Below are 20,402 nucleotides of genomic sequence, written 5' to 3' on the forward strand. Positions count from 1 at the left end.
TGATGATTTTCAATCAACTATACACTTGTTAGGTTGTTATCTTAGAAAATGTGAATGTGATTTTCTTCTAATCATGCCATAGATGGCGTCAATTTTTAAACTTTCTTTTGGACTAACGTTGATTTGGTCATGAGAAATATAGAAACAGCGACATCCTAATAACAAAAAAATAACCTATACATGTACGTCATTTTAGTGTTCCGATGTTATTCCCCAATATTTTTCTTCGTTCAGCCGAGGAAAATACGAGTGACCTAAGGGGCCTTTGTCACTACTCGTCTAGTGACTCGTAGTGACAACCCTTAGGTCACGAGCATTTAAAATTTTCCGGTTGAATCAAGAAAAATAGTGGAATATAACATAATTATACCAGCGCCTGTAATATAAAAGAAAAGCCGGGGGATATAGTGGCAATTTTGAACATTTTGACTCATATTTAGAACACAGCAGAAGCAGTGACGTAGACACGCATTGTTGTAATATAGATGCGCGTTATCGTGACATAGATCTAGAACGACCAGAGTATATATTCCATATTTTTGGCTTATGCATGGTATAATCTAACTTTGACCTCAAATCCAGGCATTAACGATGTGGACAGGTGTGTTGAATAGTACTGGTGACATAGCTTACATTGTTTAGTCGGTAAGAATTTATCCGGCTTAAAAACTATCAAAGTACTTTACCAACAAATAGATTGTACGCTAACCTGATAAGAGAGGTTCCTAACCAACCAACGGAAATATTTCAATTATAATGGATTGTCTTTTGTGATATTACATGTTGTCGACCTTAGCACTTTTGGAAAACGTCCAAATCAAGGCCTACTATTGTAGTCTGCGCTGCTAAATTCACAAATAGGGCTGTAACGGATCACACAGTTGGTGAGTATTCAACATGTTATAAATAGCTAGCAATCGACCTTTTTTCCATTTTTTTTTGGAAATCAAAAGAAAGGGAATTATGGTACTAGCTAGTTTGATTGTTCTATTCACAAACGGTAATGTTCAGCGATGTGAATAATCTGAATTTTCTATACCAACAACACTGAAGATGGGAATTTTTAATCTCTGATAAAATGTCAAATAATAAGTAACTAAGTGCTTACTAACTAGACAAATATTAGGTACTTGAGAGCTTAAACACGCCAATGTCTATGATTTATTACCTATTGGTGTACAGGGGCATATACGAGATATCGTTTTACTGCGGAGACAAGATAGCTTCGGAGACTAAATTAGGCCACACATTCTTCTCAATGTTGATTAATTACAAAATCAAAATACAGACACTGATATTGCGCATGTGCATACAAAACCTCAGACCACTATATAAACATTTTTTTTTCAATCCGACGTCCAACAACTGCTGAGGATAGTGTGCAGTCACGTGCTTATCAAACTGTACTCAAAAGTTTAGTTGTTATTTCAAAATGCCATGTAGTCTATTTACCCACAGGGGCAGCGAGAATGTAATAGATCGATCGATCGATCGCTTGATTAATTGATTAGTGGATTGGTTGGTTGGTTGGTTGGTTGGTTGGTTGGTTGGTTTATTGATTGATTGGTTGGTTGATTGATTGATTGATTGATTGATTGATTGATTGATTGATTGATTGATTGATTGATTGATTGATTGATTGATTGATTGATTGATTGATTGATTGATTGATTGATTGATTGATTGATTGATTGACTGAATGAATGATTGAATGATAATTTTTTTTGATGAAACAAAACTTATTTTCTGTGCGATAATGTTCAATTGATCGGTCACACCGAATAAACACACAACCATGAATATACTAGTATATGCAATGTGATAATCTCACAGAAGATAAGAGATAAAGTGAACTGTTGGTGTAACAGATTCCATGCTAATAATAAGATTATGGGTGTTTTAATTTAGAGAGGAAAAGTGATGTCTTTATTTAGTCAATAAAGAGATAATTGTATACAGCGGAAAGATAGAAAACCAGGGAAATTAGAAAAAACCCAGATATCACCACTAAAGTAATCAGTCAATTGGTCAATCATTAAATCATTAAATCAATCAATCGATCGATCGATCAATTAATCGATCGATCGATCGATCGACCGACCGACCGACCGACCGACCGATCGATCGATCGATCACATACTCATTTACATGCTCGTTACCCCCTGTGCTCCTATCACATTACCAATAGTGTTATCGATTGAACAGCTTCCTGGCTGTGATCTGGAATAGCTACTCATGGTGTTACACATATATATTTGAATTTTGTAAGTTAATCTACAACAGACATATAACTGTTGAGAAGTAATAGAATGTCATCGACTTGAATTGGCTGCATAACCATCTTTCTGGTTCAATCACTATTTCTGTTAACAATATTGAAGTCCAAGTGAATGAGAAACAGATCTAGAGATGCAGTGACTACAAGGTGACGCATGCTAGGAGTTTGCTGCACCATTGTTAGAATAGGCTGTCACAGTACTCTATAGTAAAGAAATATAAAATTAAGTATTTGTCAACTGGTACTAAAGTTGTTGTTTCGTATTTTTTCTTTACATGCGCTGGGGGAAATCAGCTGCAGTCATGGAATCACCGGACATTAGTGCGAGCAGTAATATGCCACACACACATTCACACAGTGACATAGCAAAAGGTTACAGGCATATTACAGCTAGAGTTCTCAACAGTTTACAGATTGTGTGTGGTATTGGAGTGATGCTTGTCTTTGCAATAGGATGGATATTTGCAGAAAGAACATCATACTTCAAATATTGGGCGCCACTTTGGTGTGGAGGATGGGTAAGTCATACAAATGATATGTCAACGAAATACAATCCGTTTCATGTTACCATTCTGTTCAATACAATCATGCAGACTTGCAGAGAATTTACATTTTAAGACAGCATGTTTGAATGAACACAGTTTTTTTTGTGTGAAAAGTCGTCTAAATGAAATGAACTATTATAGTGCTATCAATCAGACATCATCAGCAGGCAGGACCTGGTGTTAAAAAAATGGCGTCCACATGTCTCATTCTAGTTACAGTAGACGCCGATATCAAATGGTTTATTTCATAAATAGACAAAATGTAGCAAAAAATTGCGAGATTGGTATCTTAATGTGTATAACATGCAGTTTCTCCTGACCTTGGGTTCGTTGTGGTTGCACCAAACAGTCTAGACCAGTTAAACGGTAAATTGAAACGAACTGTACACACAATGCAATATTTATTGCATAACAACTGATTAGGGGAAAAAGTTGTAGTATTAGTAACGTATTTGATATAATACCCACATGTCTTACAATATGGAACAAGCTCATTGAATGTTAAGCCATAAATGCCTCCTTATACACAGTATTCCATATTAGGAATTACCAGAGTTGCATAAGCTGAATTTGAAGACTTTTTGTACCAATGTGAACAAACTTATATAAAACCTTCGCTTAAGGTTTTGTAGTATAATGTTAATGTCGATATATGCCTCCTATGGAACTACAATCGTCTGCTAACAATGTTAGATTAGTTGATTGCATAGTATGGACTCCCTCGACTTTATTTTTGTAAATGCCATAAATAACGTCATCTGATGGTTTATGACTCACATCTTATTAACATTACTTTTCAGGTCAGATTTCCTGTCATATTAACATTATCGTCTTTGTAGGAACTTCGGTACTGCAAATACATACAACGGAAATCATAAAAACTGAAACAAAACGTCGCCTGGTTCGATAAAAATCTCATTAATATTGCTACATTTTATCGTCTGACGACAAAAATATCACCAACGACACGTTTCGTCAATCGGCAGGCGTGAGAAACATCAGTACCAATATTGTTACACTTTCTTTGCATGAGCTACCATTATCTTAGGAGATCATCGCCAAATTCATATATCCCTTGTAAAGCTAAGGTTGGAGCGTTCTTTGATATTTTTGAGACTAAAATGTCAATTGACTAAAATGTATCAGTTGTAGTTTAGTTGTTGTCGTGCCAGACGTTAACATGAGGACATATTAATTAGATTTTTGTCAAGCCAGATGAGAATATATTTATAATATCAAATAGATATTTTGTCTGGCCAGACAAAAAACTGTAGCAATGTTAGTGAGATTTTTGTCGAGCCAAGTGACGTTTTGTTTCAGGGTTTATGATTTGCGTTGTAATTGTTATTGCTAAGCTGCTCGTATTATGACATATATTCCAAGAGACGAGAACCACTCCTGATTTTAAATATTGTACATTTTAATAATGTGTTCAAATTTGTCTAATCTTTTTCTCAGTTAATTAAAATTGGATTTGATTGTTTCAATTTAATTCTTGTCGTAGTTTCTCATCACTGGATGTGTCGGGGTGACGTCATCGTTTAAGAAAACAACCACTTTAGTAAGTTTATTATACATTACTTAACCTTGTATGTGACGCATAAATTAATAATGTCCTAATGCACAAAAACATAGAAGACTTAAAACAAAGTTCTAAGGCTTTTGGTATAGATGAATATTGCTGAATCCCGCTTGGCAGTCATAAATGACAACGTAATTGTTATCAAATAAATAGTTCCGAAAACATTTTATCCTTAAAATGAAAGGCTCATTTCACGTAGTCTCGGCTACCCAGCCTCCAGTGCGGACTCTCTGCCTTGCAACTCATTCACTCACTCACTCACTCACTCACTCACTCACTCACTCACCCACCCAACCACCTCCCCATCCCCACTCACCCACCAACCACCCAATCACAAATTATTCACTCACTCACTCATCCACCCGCCCACTCATCCACCCGCCCACTCACTCACTCACTCACTCACTCACTCACTCACTCACTCACTCACTCACTCACTCACTCCTCTTCTACTTCTCTCTTATAGATAGCAACTACAATGGTATTATCAATTGTCTGTGTATTGATTTTCGTACCTGCACTGTTATGTGTAACAATAGCAGTCATGATGGACGTAGAAAGTGATGGTGGTGTGGCTTGTAACGTTCATCCGGGAGGAATATGTAGTGGTTATGTAAGTGTTTCCTTTAACTTTCGGGTTTTTTTTTTGTCTTTTGTCTGCTATATATTATATAATCATAGGATTCGACGTGAAACGGTTTGATTGGGGCTCAGATAGTGACAGTCACTCGACTTTGACATATTCCATGATGACGGAAGTCGTTATATAACATTTTTGAAAATCATGCTTGGCATATAATCGGTCAAGTTAATTCTTTGTGACTCACAGGGTCGTTGCAAGGCAGAGAGTCCGCACTGGAGTCTGGGTAACCGAGACTACGTGAAATGCTGTATTCAAAAGAGCATTCAAATCTGTAGAATCCTACGATTTTACAGCTAAAGATTAATCAAGGATGTTTATGTTGTACCAAATGAAATCATATCATATACATAGGCTATACGGACTGTCTTCTAATGTCCAGTAAACAGCATTGGACAATATTGACCATTTTTTCATGTCCAAACTTTACGAACAAGAACAGTATTTTTGTACACACTTTGTGACTATTTATTTCTATTACTAGCATCGTATAATTGTTCCTGTTCACATGTTATATTTCCAAAGACCAATCACAGTTGAGATCGCTGTTTTCCACTTCTAATTCAACATACTTTATTTGTACACAGATAGCAGTGTTTAGTGTTACTATTGGTATTGCTCTCTTTGAAGCTGGCTCTGCCATAGCATGTGCATCATTGTGTTGTAAGGAAACATGTTGTTCATGCTGTTGTAAGACTTGTTGTCTTTGTTGTTGTTGCTGTGGTGAAGTGCCTACTTTTCATGTGGTAAGTATTACATCTGTACTTGTGTTGTGTTAACCAGAGTGTGTGTCTTAGTCTGGATGACCAGACTGGTTTCTAACCCTGTCTGGTTAAAGTCCCTCAATCAGCACACATTCCTGTGCTCCTCCTACAGCGTTCATATAAACATGATTATGTTGTTGAGTCCCCACCTGATTTAGTCTAAAAGGACTGGTTGTGGTGTCCTGGTTGGACATTGGACATCGTCAAAAACAGTTGCACCAAATGAATATTTAATGAGCGGTGATGACAGCCCGTTATTACTAGTGATATGCGCTTTTAGCGTTTCGCTCACTATGAGGTTGAACCATAATTAACACCTTTCATCAGGACCTTGCCTACACTGTGAGTCGTAGCATGGCAGTATATGTCCATGGTCGTAGCGATACTGTATAGGAACTAAACTATGTGTGTCTGTATGTGAACCAATCATTCGTATAAGCAGGTTATCTAAGAACATTCCTAATTTGATAGATATATAAGTATGTATGGATTCTCTTATATGGCATGCACACGAGAATGCATACACATTCACACACACACACACACACACACACACACACACACACGCATACACACAGAGATATCAATAATATACTAAATGAGATGCAAACACATACATACATACATACATACATACATACATACATACATACATACATACATACATACATACACATTTCCTTAGCAATTGACTGAATTTTAATTCTATTTATTTTTTTAATATCCAGGTGTATGTCAATGACGTAGAGGGCGGCGAGGATGCCGTGGAGTCGGTCGTTCTTGCTGAACAAAATATTGATGAATATGAAGCGCGGGCTGCAAATAAGAGAAGCGGTATGAATCGATTAAATTTAATTGTATGGATGAGTAAATCTATGTTCCAAAAATTAACAATTTAGTATGGCTTGTTTTTGCTCCATGAAAATAATCCATTGTGTTCCTCGGGACAGATTTGCAACAATAAAAAAAGATTGGAACCTCTCTTAACAATGACGGTGGGAAAACAGCGAATCGTCATGTTTTGTTGTCTGCCTGAAAGTGTTTCTAATGAAAATCTTTAAAAAAAACCAAAATGGCACAATCACAGTTTCAAAATTGTCATAATATTGAGAACAGGTGTCTTAAACACATATTTATTGATATGACTATCCTTTCCTAACGTGAATTTACTATTTTCAAAACATTTTAAAACACCAAACCATTTCTAGAAGAAAATTGTTTCGATGTACAATATACATGATAACTTAAACTAGATAATCGTTCATAAAGATGAACTTTTTTTCTATCAAATTTCAGAGCGGCGAGCAGACCACATTCATCTCTCGAGATCTAGATCTGTAGATGACAACTGATAAGCTACGGGGGATATTGTTATTGGAATACTAGGCTATAGACGAGTATTTCGTCATTTTCTTTTACTAAATATCGTTGCTATTGATGGCTCAAGTTTATTTCTATTTTGTAATCAATTTCCATACTGAAAATTTGTGATTTGTTGTTGTTGTTGTTTTTGTTTGTTTGTTTGTTTGTTTGTTTGTTTGTTTGTTTGTTTGTTTGTTTGTTTGTTTGTTGTAGTAGTAGTTTTGTAAAACTCCTTTCTTAACGACTATTTAACTGATATAAATATATAGTGGTTTGGACATATTCAATGTGTTTTCGTTAACCTGGAAATAAAATTAGACCCATGCGTCTTACCATATGTTTATGTTATGACATATAATGAACACGGAAATAAAAGTGTTCACTTTTTGAGGAAACTTGTTATAATTCCCATTCTGAAACATGAAAACACTTTCAATGCACTTGTTGACGGTATCCAGTTTACCAATGGCTGTGATTTCTCTTTCGAGGAAATCACAGGATTGGCGAAAAGCGATTGAATGAAGCAAGATCGGACTAGAATAAATAAAATAAATCTTATTTTAAAAAAAATGATATATTAAAATGATTTTAAATATTGTCATCGATGGAATTTAGTCGGCATTTTTGATTGATTGATTATAATGATTTCCGGTTGTCGACGTGTATTTATTACTTATGAGACAAGTCTTCATAGAAGAAATTTACCCCCTCAAATATTCTACTTTTATGTAACAATGGTGGCGTGATTGAAAAGAAATTGATGGGCAAGAACTAGTTTTTAATTTGTACAGTAAAAATTGATGTACATATTGAATGTTGTCAATAAATATGGCCGCCATTTGGTCAAATTTGCATATGTAGCGAAAGAAAGTGACGTGCTTTGATCCAATATGATATGATATGTCACATTTGTGTCATGTTTGATTGAAATCTGATATAACACATCAGAGAAAACACGTGTTACGGACGCTCGCACAGATGAACTGAAGGACAGAGTCCACATGAAATTTTGACTGATGTTTATATAGAAACTTAAATGAGAATCAGGGGATAAGATAAAAACATAGCTTGAACCGACAGACATCCCATAAATGACTGGCCTTCATGTGTGAGCAAACGTTATCGTGTTTATGTCGGAGAATGCCACCTAATGATCATTATTACACCAGAAGACATCATATTGATTTGCCTAAATACGTATATTAACAATCTAATGTCAATTGTATGGTCAAGCTTTACTTTCATCAGCTAGATGAAATCGGATTGAAGGCAATACTCAATTCGTTCTGTATTTCACATCTACTATGGTTGCCATTTGCAGCCATAGCATTTTGTCAAGAGCACCATGTGTAAGCGAAGTAGAAGGACCTGAATTGAATGCAGCAACTATAATGTGTCGAGCCTCCTTCTCGCCTCCTTAACCAGAGTTCTCTCTGATTGTCTTCAAAATATTCGAATATCCAATGTCTACAACCCACTGAGGTGTGTTGAATCAATTATATTGTAATTCCCCAGTTGATACATTAGTGTTCACTTTGTAGCTCGACAACAGGTGTTCTAAATCTTTAGTACCAAAACAGGACCTTGTTTGCGCTGGGAGACACGATTTGATCTCATTAGAACGAACAAGAATTTGAACTTTGAGCCATTTGACATCTGATCAATTTATATTTGGGCGAGATATCAAACGTTTGGTATGTAATCGTCCCGATTCAATATAAATTCACATATTTGCATCACCTGTGTGAGTGAGTTCTAAGGTCAAACAGTGACTCAAAACATCCCTTTGTCGATAAATATGGCCGCGAATATGTAGGTGTTTGTCCGGCTAAATAAAGTCAGTCGAGTGGTACTGACATCTCCGTTTCCCCATACATGTAACTTCTGGAAAGGTCAGTGTTTGGTTTATCTTTGTTATTCATACATATAATTCAAGAATGGCGGAATAGACCCGTTATAGGTGTCCATTGTGCGCGAAATATTCGTTCAAGCAAACCAGAGTACCTCTGTCACAGTGATGTCACATATTGCCCATAAGGGGGAAGTTTTTTGATAATGTGTGTATGTCTGTCTATTTGCCTGTCTTTCCGTATGTATGTATGTATGTATGTATGTATGTATGTATGTATGTATGTATGTATGTATGTATGTATGTATGTATGTATGTATGTATGTATGTCTGTCTGTCTGTCTCTCTGTCTGTCTGTCTCTCCGTCTGTCCATGGAGGTCTCCCCTTATATTATACATCCATGGTCTGTCTGACTGGCTGACACACACATATGAATTAACGCGAACGCGCCAACACAGACGGACAGACAGACAAACATACGTTACACGCGCGCGCATCCACGCATGTACAAGCAAAAACGCACACACACACACACACACACACACACACATATATATATGCATTCAAAAGTATGAAAACACTAGATGAGTTAATACTGTTTTCTCATAACTTTCTCACAGTAAAAATCTAATCTATATTCGTGTTAACAGGCTAGACTATATAAACTCGTGAGGATATCAGACAAACAGACATAAACTGTGCACAATGGAATCTACTGAATTAGAAGTGGACTCAAGCACACCCCATGGAATAGAGCCGTCTGCAGGCACAATCAACGGAATAGAGTCGTCTTTGCAGGAAGCAGCAAACAACTCTTCGAACACTCCAGAGAGACAGCCATCTAGCCAAACAACAACCACCACCGTCATGAAAAACTACAAACACAGACATGCAAAAGTGTTAAATGGTTTTCAGATTGCATGTGGCATTGCTATACCACTTGTCGCCTCATTCAGTCTTATCTATACACCAGGTCTCTTTTTGTATAGCGGTGCACCCCTATGGTGTGGAATGGCTGTGAGTATGATATATGTGAATATACGATTATCAAGATAAGAATTGCACTAAGGGGGGGGGGGGGTCTCTAGTACAATTTACGGAAACTCTAAAGTGCTGAATTACAAATTACGAAGATGAAATTTCATAATTTTTGATGAAAGAAAAACAATTTACGAATTACAAACTACGAGGACTTTAAATTGGGAGTTTACGTTTTACAAATATAACTAGAAATTTGATGCCTCTATCACTGCTTGCACCTTTATATTAAAACATATACAAATATAGATGGAAGGCTGTGTAATCAGTGTCTCCCTACATTATTGACACCCTGTTTCGAGTGACTGTCTGTTGAATGTTTTATTGGGATATAGCCAATTCTGAAAGCAGTAAGTACTAGAACGAGGGAGCAAAGCGAACGAGTGGGGAAGGAGGGTGTGGGTCCGGGGGCCCTCCTACCCTTAAACCTTTTCAAATTTTGTATGCGCTCTGGTAATATATTGAAGCGTGAACTGATTAAAATACGCGGTTACAATAGAAACATTGCTCATCAATGAATATAGAGGGAAATGTGAATGTATTACATACATGGTACATGTACAGTGTATAATTCTGCTCAAAATTGGTAATTAGGTTTGATGTGCGCCCTCTATGTCGGTCAACTCGTCATACAGATTGATTACCCATTCAATGCCCCATCGGTATGGTCATCACATCAATCAAATTTTACTCTTTTTCGAAGCAGTCAATTTTCACTTTTCGTTTTCCTATATTACAAGAAAGAAAATCGATGTTGCTGACAATTGTACATTTGAAAAATCCAGAAACTATAAATCGACTATACATAAGCTTAGAGACGTTCAGTGAACTCTCGTAAACAATGTAAAATGGTAGAAGTTAGAATCGGTCAAAAATTTGTCATCTGTTTTTCTGTTGATTCGATATTCGTTTCAAGTGTGTAGACTTTTTTACAATTATTACTCAACGCAAATGACGTTTACCGGTCAACAATTTTAGTGATTATGCCAAGCCAGCTGTGCGGGCACCATCGCGAACACTGTGATTGATGACGTCGCGCGCATGCGTATATATTTACACAGCAGATGAAAATGGCGTCACCTTGCGCGCAGGCGGGGTAGACGCTAGCCCGGGCGCTGGCCAGAACTTCACGGCTTTTACAATTTTCTAAAAACGAACATTGCCACCCTTGTGTCAGAAAGGATTTGGAATGCACAAAGTTGGTAATTATTAAATGAGTACACTTTTGCACATTAATGTGTTTTTTTCAAACTACCGTCACTGTTTAACATTTATATCATTTCTAACATTGAACATTCCCTTGGGAAACAGCCTGTGTTGAGGTTACCCACGTTCCCTCGAGGAAACAGGTGTATGATGTTGCCCTGACCGGTCAACATGTGTATATAATGATACATGCACTTCTTCTTTGCAGTTCATCATCACAGGTATTGTCGGTGTAGTTTCTGCACACAAAAGGACTGGCACTTTGGTGAGTATCACATATCCTATAGTTATCAACTGTGTATCATGTTAGAATGTTGTCCTCGTTGTCATCCTCATCCTCACCCTCCTCCATTTTCCTCCTTCTCCTCCTCCTCATCATCGTTATCATTGTTGTCGCCTTCACCACCGACTTCACCACCACCATTTTCATCATCATCACCACCACCCCCACCGCCACCACCATCACCCCCACCGTGACCACCACCTTCATCACTACTATCAGGAGTTAACATATTTCGAGCAATGCCGAACAAGTGACGGAGACACAGGTCGTCGTGATGTAGAACGACAGGGGTATATAATCCATATTGTCTGTTCATATACAATAACTTGCGCATGTCATAATATAATTTACTAGTATTGTCCATAAAACAATGTTTTTTATCCCCCAAATATTCTATATTGTCTTTTTGTAAATTCACACCTTTTCACTGGATATTGGTACATTTGTAATTTTTCTTTCGGGTTTTTTCGCTTTTCTTTCAGTATTTCTTGCAAAAGTATCAATCACCAAGGGATAACATTTCCTTAATGTTTCTCATGGGGATTTAAGAAGTGTTTTCTTCTGTTCTCAGTTATGAAAAATTGACAGTATCATTATATACGATTGCCAAATTTACTAAGACTGTCAATGTGATTTCTCTGATGACACTGGACAACTTTCTCCTAACAGCAGTTCTGATGAATAATTTCTCTGCTGAACCTTATTTTGGAATCAGTACCCAATGCCTGTAAACCTTCAGAATGGTCGTTTGTCTGACTAATATGTCTGTTTACTGGCTGAGTTATCACTTGCCTGATGTCTGTTTACTGGCTGAATGATCATATCTTATTCCCTAACACACACACCCTTCCTTACGTGATGGAAACCAAGATATATTGAAATGTTGTCTTTCTAATTTGTTGTTGTTTCAACCAGGTTGCTGCTACAATGATTCTGTCGATTATTTCAGCTACAGTATTTGTACCTATATTAATCACTGTCACCATAGTATCTATGACAAAGCCTTGTAGTGGATCTGATTGTACCTTTGAAGTAAGTTATTTTTTTTTGTTTTAATAACTAACTAAGTAGGACCATCATGGCCTCCTTTCTGCTACAACCCCATTTTATATTGCAGTGTTTTGCAAAGACCATAAAATGACCACAAAATGAAACTAGATACTGCTTAAGATACCTAGATGAAACTTACGGAAGTTTAATAAATACACCAAGTTTTTTTTGTGGGAGTATTCTTTCAGCAAAGCAAATAAATATGTTTTTGCGTGGGAGAATTTTTTCCACGGTAGTATTTTTTCCATGGACGTACTTTTTTCACAGGTTTATCTTTTGGAGTATTGTTTATGGGTATTTTTTTTATCGTGGGAGAATGTTTCTAAGGTTGCATTTTTTTCATGGGAGTATTTTTTCATGGCAGAATATTTGCCATTTTGTGGGAATGACCATTTAGCTTGTGTAGTTTGAACGTACACACTAGAGGGCAGGCAACTATTAAACTTAATGTTGTCAGCATTGCTTTACTTCGTTTAGTTCTTCTTAGTGTCCTCATTAAGCTTCTGTAGAGACTAAATCTGGACTCTACGTTGTGTTAAAAATTGCCTTGTATATAACACTTATATAAGTATATTTCACATTTTCACAAACTCTACTCAAGCTGCAAGTCTGACTCATATTATACATTGTCCATCTGCTTTTGATCTGTGATGACAGAATATCACAACAATAGACGTCATAACCTGACCACATAACAGTTGTAAGCTGCTAGGTTTTCTGTTAATCAATACAATCAATCAATCAATCAATCAATCAATCAATCAATCAATCAATCAATCAATCAATCAATCAATCAATCAATCAACCAACCAACCAACCAATCGGTAGGTAGGTAAGTAAGTAAGTAAGTAAGTAAGTAAGTAAGTAAGTGCATACATACATAATATATATACATACATAAATAAGTAAATAAATAATTAAGATAGTAAATAACTAAATAACTAACTAAATAGCTAACTAAATACATAATTAATAAATAAATAAATTAATTAATTAATACATCGAATTAGAGTAAAAGGTCTGATCATATAGTTACAACTGTGGACAGGCTAGTCTAAGAGTAATTTGATTGTATAAGATAGATTTCAGCCATGAAACGTCACAGGACACCACATAGATAAGTTGGTCCACACATACATACATACACACACACAGACATACATACATATATACATACATACATACATACATACATACATACTATATTACTGATATATATATATATATCGTTTATTATGCTACAGCATATAATGTGGTGGTTTACTATTGTTTTATCACTTATTGAATTCATATTTGCCATCGTGTGTGCATCACTGTGTTGCCATGACGCATGTTGTGACTGTTGCTATCAACGCCAGACTCCTCCTGTAAACATGGTAAGATAAACATACATTAAGGTTGTCATTCCTTGCGTGTGTGTGAATGGATAGCTGATATCTATTATGTTAAAGTGTGCCCAGGATGTGTAGAAACAATAAACAAGCCGTACGAAGAAGCACTTACAGTTCCTTTCGAAGAACCTTGCCCAAGCTATTAAACGAACTCACAACATCACTGAGCCTAATCACAAGGTTTCATGTTAAGATAGACACCACAAGGATAACACACAAGCATCACATACGCAGTGTCAACTCTTTATTTAGTTAATGACATACACAATAACAGCATGCATAATATTACAGTTACAATAAACATGAAGTATAATTTCTTGAAGTTCAAACACAATCCATAGTCAGCACTGGCAGACAATTAAACTGTTTCTTTCACACAGATACTGTTTATATCATTAACTAAATAAAGAGTCCACACTGTGTACGTGATGTTTGTGTGTTATCTTTATGGTGTCTAGTCTGTAAGGTACGCCGTGACGGTGCGCCCTCAAACATCGGCCAACCCCTAAGAGAGGAGGCCGGTGAGGGCGAAACGTCACGACGTATCTTACAGTCTATATGGTGTCTATCTCAACATGAAACCTTGTCATCAGGCTCTCTGAACTTTATGGTTCTCCAAAAAGAGCCACAAACAACTTTTTCTCAATTTTAACGTTTTTATTTCAATATTAACCATTAAAGCCTAAACAAATAATTTTTTGGTTCCGGTTATCCGTCCCCACCTAGTTTTTCACTGACGATCCTAAACTTTTTTTTTACGTATTCGAGAAAAAAATAATAAAATCGCAAAAGCTGTGAAGTCTCACGAGAAGTAGTGGATGCGGAAACTGACATCAACTTAAAAAATACAACATAAAACTGTTCATCCAATCTGTTATAGCTGTACCTCTGATAGGAAGATATAAACAACACAGAGACCATTTGGAAAACAAAACAATGGAAAACCTATACTAGATACATATGAAAAATAAAATATAAAAAATAAAATACAAAATCTACCCCACCTATTCTAAAATTACGCGTAATCGGAACCACACAATTTTTTTATTAGGCCTAACCAGGGAATAGTCAGTTAGCAGGTGTGGGGGGGGGGGGGTCTTTCTGAACAGCAACATTTTCAGCCCCTTGTATTTGTATATCAAGTACTGTACAAGATAGTACCATCATGCATTAGCAATCAATCTTAATTTTAATAGTACAGTAATTAAAGATGAAAGGTCATTGCATCTCAGGGTCGTTCCTCTTGTTTGGATGCAATAGTAGGCTATTCACCTAATTTTAGATGAGAAAAGTTCAGCTTTGTACAGCTAAATTTACTTGCAGCAGGTTACTATATTAGCTAAATTTACTGTCAGAATATTACTACATTAGCTAAATTTACTGTCAGAACATTACTACATTAGCTAAATTTACTGTCAGAACATTACTACATTAGCTAAATTTACTGTCAGAACATGACTACATTAGCTAAATTTACTGTCAGAACATTACTATATTAGCTAAATTTACTTGCAGGAGGTCATTATATTAGCTAAATTTACTGTCAGAACATTACTACATTAGCTACATTTACTTGCAGGAGGTTATTATATTAGCTAACTTTACTGTCAGAACATTACTACATAAGCTAAATTTACTTGCAGGAAGTCATTATATTAGCTAGATTTACTGTCAGAACATTACTAAATTTACTGTCAGAACATTACTACATTAGCTACATTTACTTGCAGGAGGTTATTATATTAGCTAACTTCACTGTCAGAACATTACTACATTAGCTAAATTTACTTGCAGGAGGTTATTATATTAGCTAGATTTACTGTCAGAACATTACTACATAAGCTAAATTTACTTGCAGGAGGTTACTATATTAGCTAGATTTACTGTCAGAACATTACTACATAAGCTAAATTTACTTGCAGGAGGTTACTATATTAGCTAGATTTACTGTCAGAACATTACAATATTTGTTTGATTTACTCATATGTTTCGGCGCATTACACGTTTCCATTGGTTGAGTGAATTCACTCAGCGCTCTCGTGTGATTCGGGAAAACCTATGATATTATGTCGGATGTATGTAACGAGCGCTCACAAATGAACAAACGACAGTAAATGTAACAGCCAAAAAGAAATTGCGAAGTTTACACTACATCAGATTTTAATCAGATTGGGTAAAATCGACTAGTACAGCGTTATAGTAAGATTAAGGCACTTTCGCCCTCAACGACAGATAATGTTTATACTAGTACATTGTACTGACATTCACCGCAGGGGATTGTAGTGACTTGATAATGTGTCTCTGGTATACTGTAAAACCTTTCAAATTAGCAAATATTTTAATTGAAAACATTTTGTGGATTTATATTCATTTTTTATCCAGCCATGATACTGTTTTGGTTTTAAAATAAATAAAATAATCTAGTATTTACATGTCATGTTACTATCTCAGGTATACATGAATCGTAGAAAAGACGCAAATGGACCGGAAAATGCCCTTTCTCGAGAACGATTGGCCAATAAAAATGTGTATTACTTACCACACACGGTTAATATTAATAGAGGTACGTATGGCCATTTAATAGTATAATTTTGAGTATTTATTAATCAACATTTTTTCCCAAGTAAACAGCATGTCATCTCTTGGTTGGATTTGTATTACTAATAGTCAAATCTCGTCTTAGTCCACGAGCCGTGATAATCTGTGATCACTGTTCAGGAAATTTTCTTCAAAAGATTCATTACAAAAAAATCTGTGATCTGTAACATTTAACGCTAAGAGTATCTTTATGCTAATATGCTGTTTTTCTTGAATGGAAATGACTACTAGTACTCGCGAAATAAATAATTTCAAAATGTTATACAATAACGTAAATGTATGTATGTATGTATGTATGTATGTATGTATGTATGTGTATGTGTGTGTGTATGTATGTGTATGTATGTATGTATGTATTTATGTATGTATGTATGTATGTATGTATGTATGTGTGTGTGTGTGTGTGTGTGTGTGTTTACAGCCAACTGCTCGCCTAGCATCTTTCGATATCAATTTATTCAACTGTTACGATATTATAACACATATATGCTGTTATACCATTCGATTGCAGAAAGACCGTAGCAGCTTGTGTAGTCGTCAAAACTGATGTTCTGACGTCATACCAGTCCTAGTGCCACGAAAAAAAGTATATGATTTTGGATTTACAGCCCATTGTCTACAGGACAGCTGCATATTGCTGGATCACGTCGACGTTCTTCCTACATCCTATCCATGTATCAAATAAAACCACTGAGTAAACCTCGCACATTTTACCTGTTAACCTATCTACGTTCTACCTGTTACTTCGTAATGATGAAATACCTGAACAGTAACTGTACCGATTAATAGTAAACCGACATATTTAGTCAAATTCCTGTATTTAAGTTGTAAAGCACACTGTTTTGGATTGCCATAAACGTATTTGTATTTTAGACTTCATGTTGACTTCACCTACATCTTTAACTTAGTAGGCGCACACACTGGGCCAAATTCTCAAAAAAAACCCCGAAAACCAAGCTTCTAAGAAACCTCCAAATATTAAAACCTTATTCCTATACCGTAAATCAGTTGATCGACTTCTAAGGAAAAAAAAAATTGCTTAGTTTCTCATAGAATTATTCCATTTTTAGGCGGCCATATTGGATTCGTATAATCTTCTCTCTAAAGCTTGACAACACTTAATACATTGATATCGTTAGAGAGCAACTATAGTATTCACATTACGCACACACACACACACACACACACACACACACACTCTGTCTGTCTGTCTGTCTGTCTGTCTGTCTGTCTGTCTGTCTCTCTCTCTCTCTCTCTCTCTCTCTCTCTCTCTCTCTCAATTTAGCAGAAACAATTACGGCGACAAAATGATGATGTTGTTCATCAATTCACATAGACATGTGGCAACTGTATAATTGGAGTTTTATTGAGTTTCATTCAGTGGATACATTGTTTAGTGAACTTCGAACCAGAGTGATATTGAACGTCGACGTCAGTACACAAACAAAACCATGATGAAACTGTAAATTTATTGAAAACGCACTGTTACCCCCCCCCTCGGAGTCACTCCCCAGGACAATTGCACTTGATCCTACATTGACAAGTATCAAGTTCAATTTCCTCCCCAGTGTCCTCCACAGTCACTCCATTTGGATGTGCAGTAATTGCAGGTCCAGGTGTAGTGTCCTCTGTGATGCGATAGTCCATGCATAGCTCCTGGGGATCACCATAGACTGGAAGATCATGGCAAGATATTCCAACCAATTCCGGTTGAAGATTACATGCGGCAAAAGCTCTGTCACAAGTACTACGACAAGGTAGTAACGGTAATTTGTAATTCGGTATGCAAATTGGCATAAGATGAGCACATAGGACAAATTTTAGGGTTTTTCCACACGTTTCTATGAAACCTTCATAGCTTGACAGCGTGTTAATTACCTCGTCAATAGAGTCTTGGCCCAGTAGATTTGGCATTTTCGTCATATTGTAACCTATACCACTGCAAGTACCAGGCGGTATATTACCACATTTATTATGTTTGGCGACACTTGTCATAGGTACGAGGATCATATTGACTGCCAAGAGGGTGATAAGTGTTATCTGCATAATGATGATATCCTGTGAGACAACACATATTACTCATAGGTTACTCAACATAGAAATATATATATATATATATATATATATATATATATATATATATATATATATATATATATATATATATATACATATATATATATATATCGAGAGATATCGTGAGAGAGACAGAGGCAGATATATATATATATATATATATATATATATATATATATATATATATATATATATATATATATATCGAGAGATATCGTGAGAGCGAGAGAGGCAGAGAGAGAGAGAGAGAGAGAGAGAGAGAGAGAGAGAGAGCGAGAAAGCGAGAGAGAGAGAGAGAGAGAGAGAGAGAGAGAGAGAGAGAGAGAGAGAGAGAGAGAGAGAGAGAGAGAGAGAGAGAGAGAGAGAGAGAGAGAGAGAGAGAGAGAGAGAGAGAGAGGAAGAGAGAGAGAGAATATGATAAAAAGCATGCAGTCGCTGATGGGACAGTTAAAAATATAGACAGAACACACACGAAGAACTGGCGGAGAATAAAAACATTAACAATTTATAGAGGAACTTTAGCATGAAGAAGACTTCAAATACAGAAGGGTTGTTTATAAAAAAAGAATATGACTAACCTTTGCCAATGGAGACCTCCAGCTTAGATAGGTGTATTGCAACTTTGAAATCCGAACCAGGCAACGGAATATACATAATACATATATAGTTTCATGAATTAATTAAGTGTTCTGAACCAAAAACTGTCATTTAACTGTCAATCGCAACGTGATTTCATCATCAAAGATAACAACAGACACGTCATTAGTGTGTGTTTCCTATTTGTAAATATACATAATTGACTTTAAATCTACTTAAAAGCCGGATTTTATCAAATGTTAAAAGCTACAATTTCCGTAGTGATATATTAAAATAAATTGCTACACATTATATATCAAGCAATCATTGCAATGTACGTTCGTATTCACAAGAACGATCGTATTCAAAGGAACTTTTTGAAATCGTATCTTGTATCTTAAGTATAGAAAAAAAAGTTTTTTTTCTCCAGATTGTATAATGATCATTACACAAAACAATGTTGAATTATGAGAACACAATCTGTCTTTGTCTTCTCGATCTCGAATAGATGTCTGACATTTAACATGTTTTAATATATTTACTCCTTAATTCACTTTACGATTGCGTCTGGTAAATTGAAAGGTAGACGCAACAACAGATTATTGCATTTCGTCATTGGAATAAAGTAAACATGACCATTTAAAATGTTGTTACACGTAATTATTTTAAGAAACAGAACAACACGAAGCAAACTGATTGAGAGCGACGCTCCGTTCCGATATCTCGAATTCATCACAGTACATAGGTGACAGAAGCCGTGTTGACGGAGTCAAATTCCTCCAAAATTAATGTTCATCTGGTATATACTTTTTTTTGCAATTTACTGAACTGCATCTAACCTTACCACTTGTTTCACTTTATGTTGATAATTTTTTGTATGAGGATTACTTTTCCATGAATCGAACTATTGGGTAACTTAAAGATATCATCGTATAAATCTTTCAGGTGATACTAATATTTAAATCTTTTGTTTACGTGGACGTGCTAATAAGTGTTCTACCTCAGAGCGTTCTTGTGAAACCTCTTGTCACTCTCAAATCAACGCCTATTGTATCAGTACGCTCCTTATGTACTATAATGAGTTTTGAACAATAGAGGTGCTGTACTCTATGGCTTCAAGTAGAAAGTGTGTGTGTGATAGTGACGTAACTGATAATGATGCC

At 35.9% G+C, this 20,402-nt stretch overlaps 1 protein-coding gene across 1 annotated transcript; it reads right to left on the bottom strand.

The window, feature by feature from the left end:
• Positions 1-18,080: 18,080 nt before the first annotated feature.
• Positions 18,081-19,273, bottom strand: LOC144448729 (frizzled-5-like). The gene is made up of 2 exons (XM_078139037.1): positions 19,242-19,273; positions 18,081-18,645 (listed from the first exon to the last, which is right to left on the bottom strand). The coding sequence occupies exon 2, from the start codon at positions 18,631-18,633 to the stop codon at positions 18,091-18,093; it is 543 nt and encodes a 180-aa protein (XP_077995163.1). The 5' UTR covers positions 18,634-18,645; positions 19,242-19,273; the 3' UTR covers positions 18,081-18,090.
• Between the last annotated feature and the right edge of the window lie 1,129 nt (positions 19,274-20,402).

This window comes from Glandiceps talaboti, chromosome 17, assembly GCF_964340395.1.
Source record: "Glandiceps talaboti chromosome 17, keGlaTala1.1, whole genome shotgun sequence".
NCBI classification, from domain to species: Eukaryota; Metazoa; Hemichordata; class Enteropneusta; family Spengelidae; genus Glandiceps; species Glandiceps talaboti.

Excerpts from the sequence above, each read along its gene's own strand:
- LOC144448729 (XM_078139037.1), bottom strand. The coding sequence starts at position 18,633 with ATGCAGATAACACTTATCACCCTCTTGGCAGTCAATATGATCCTCGTA.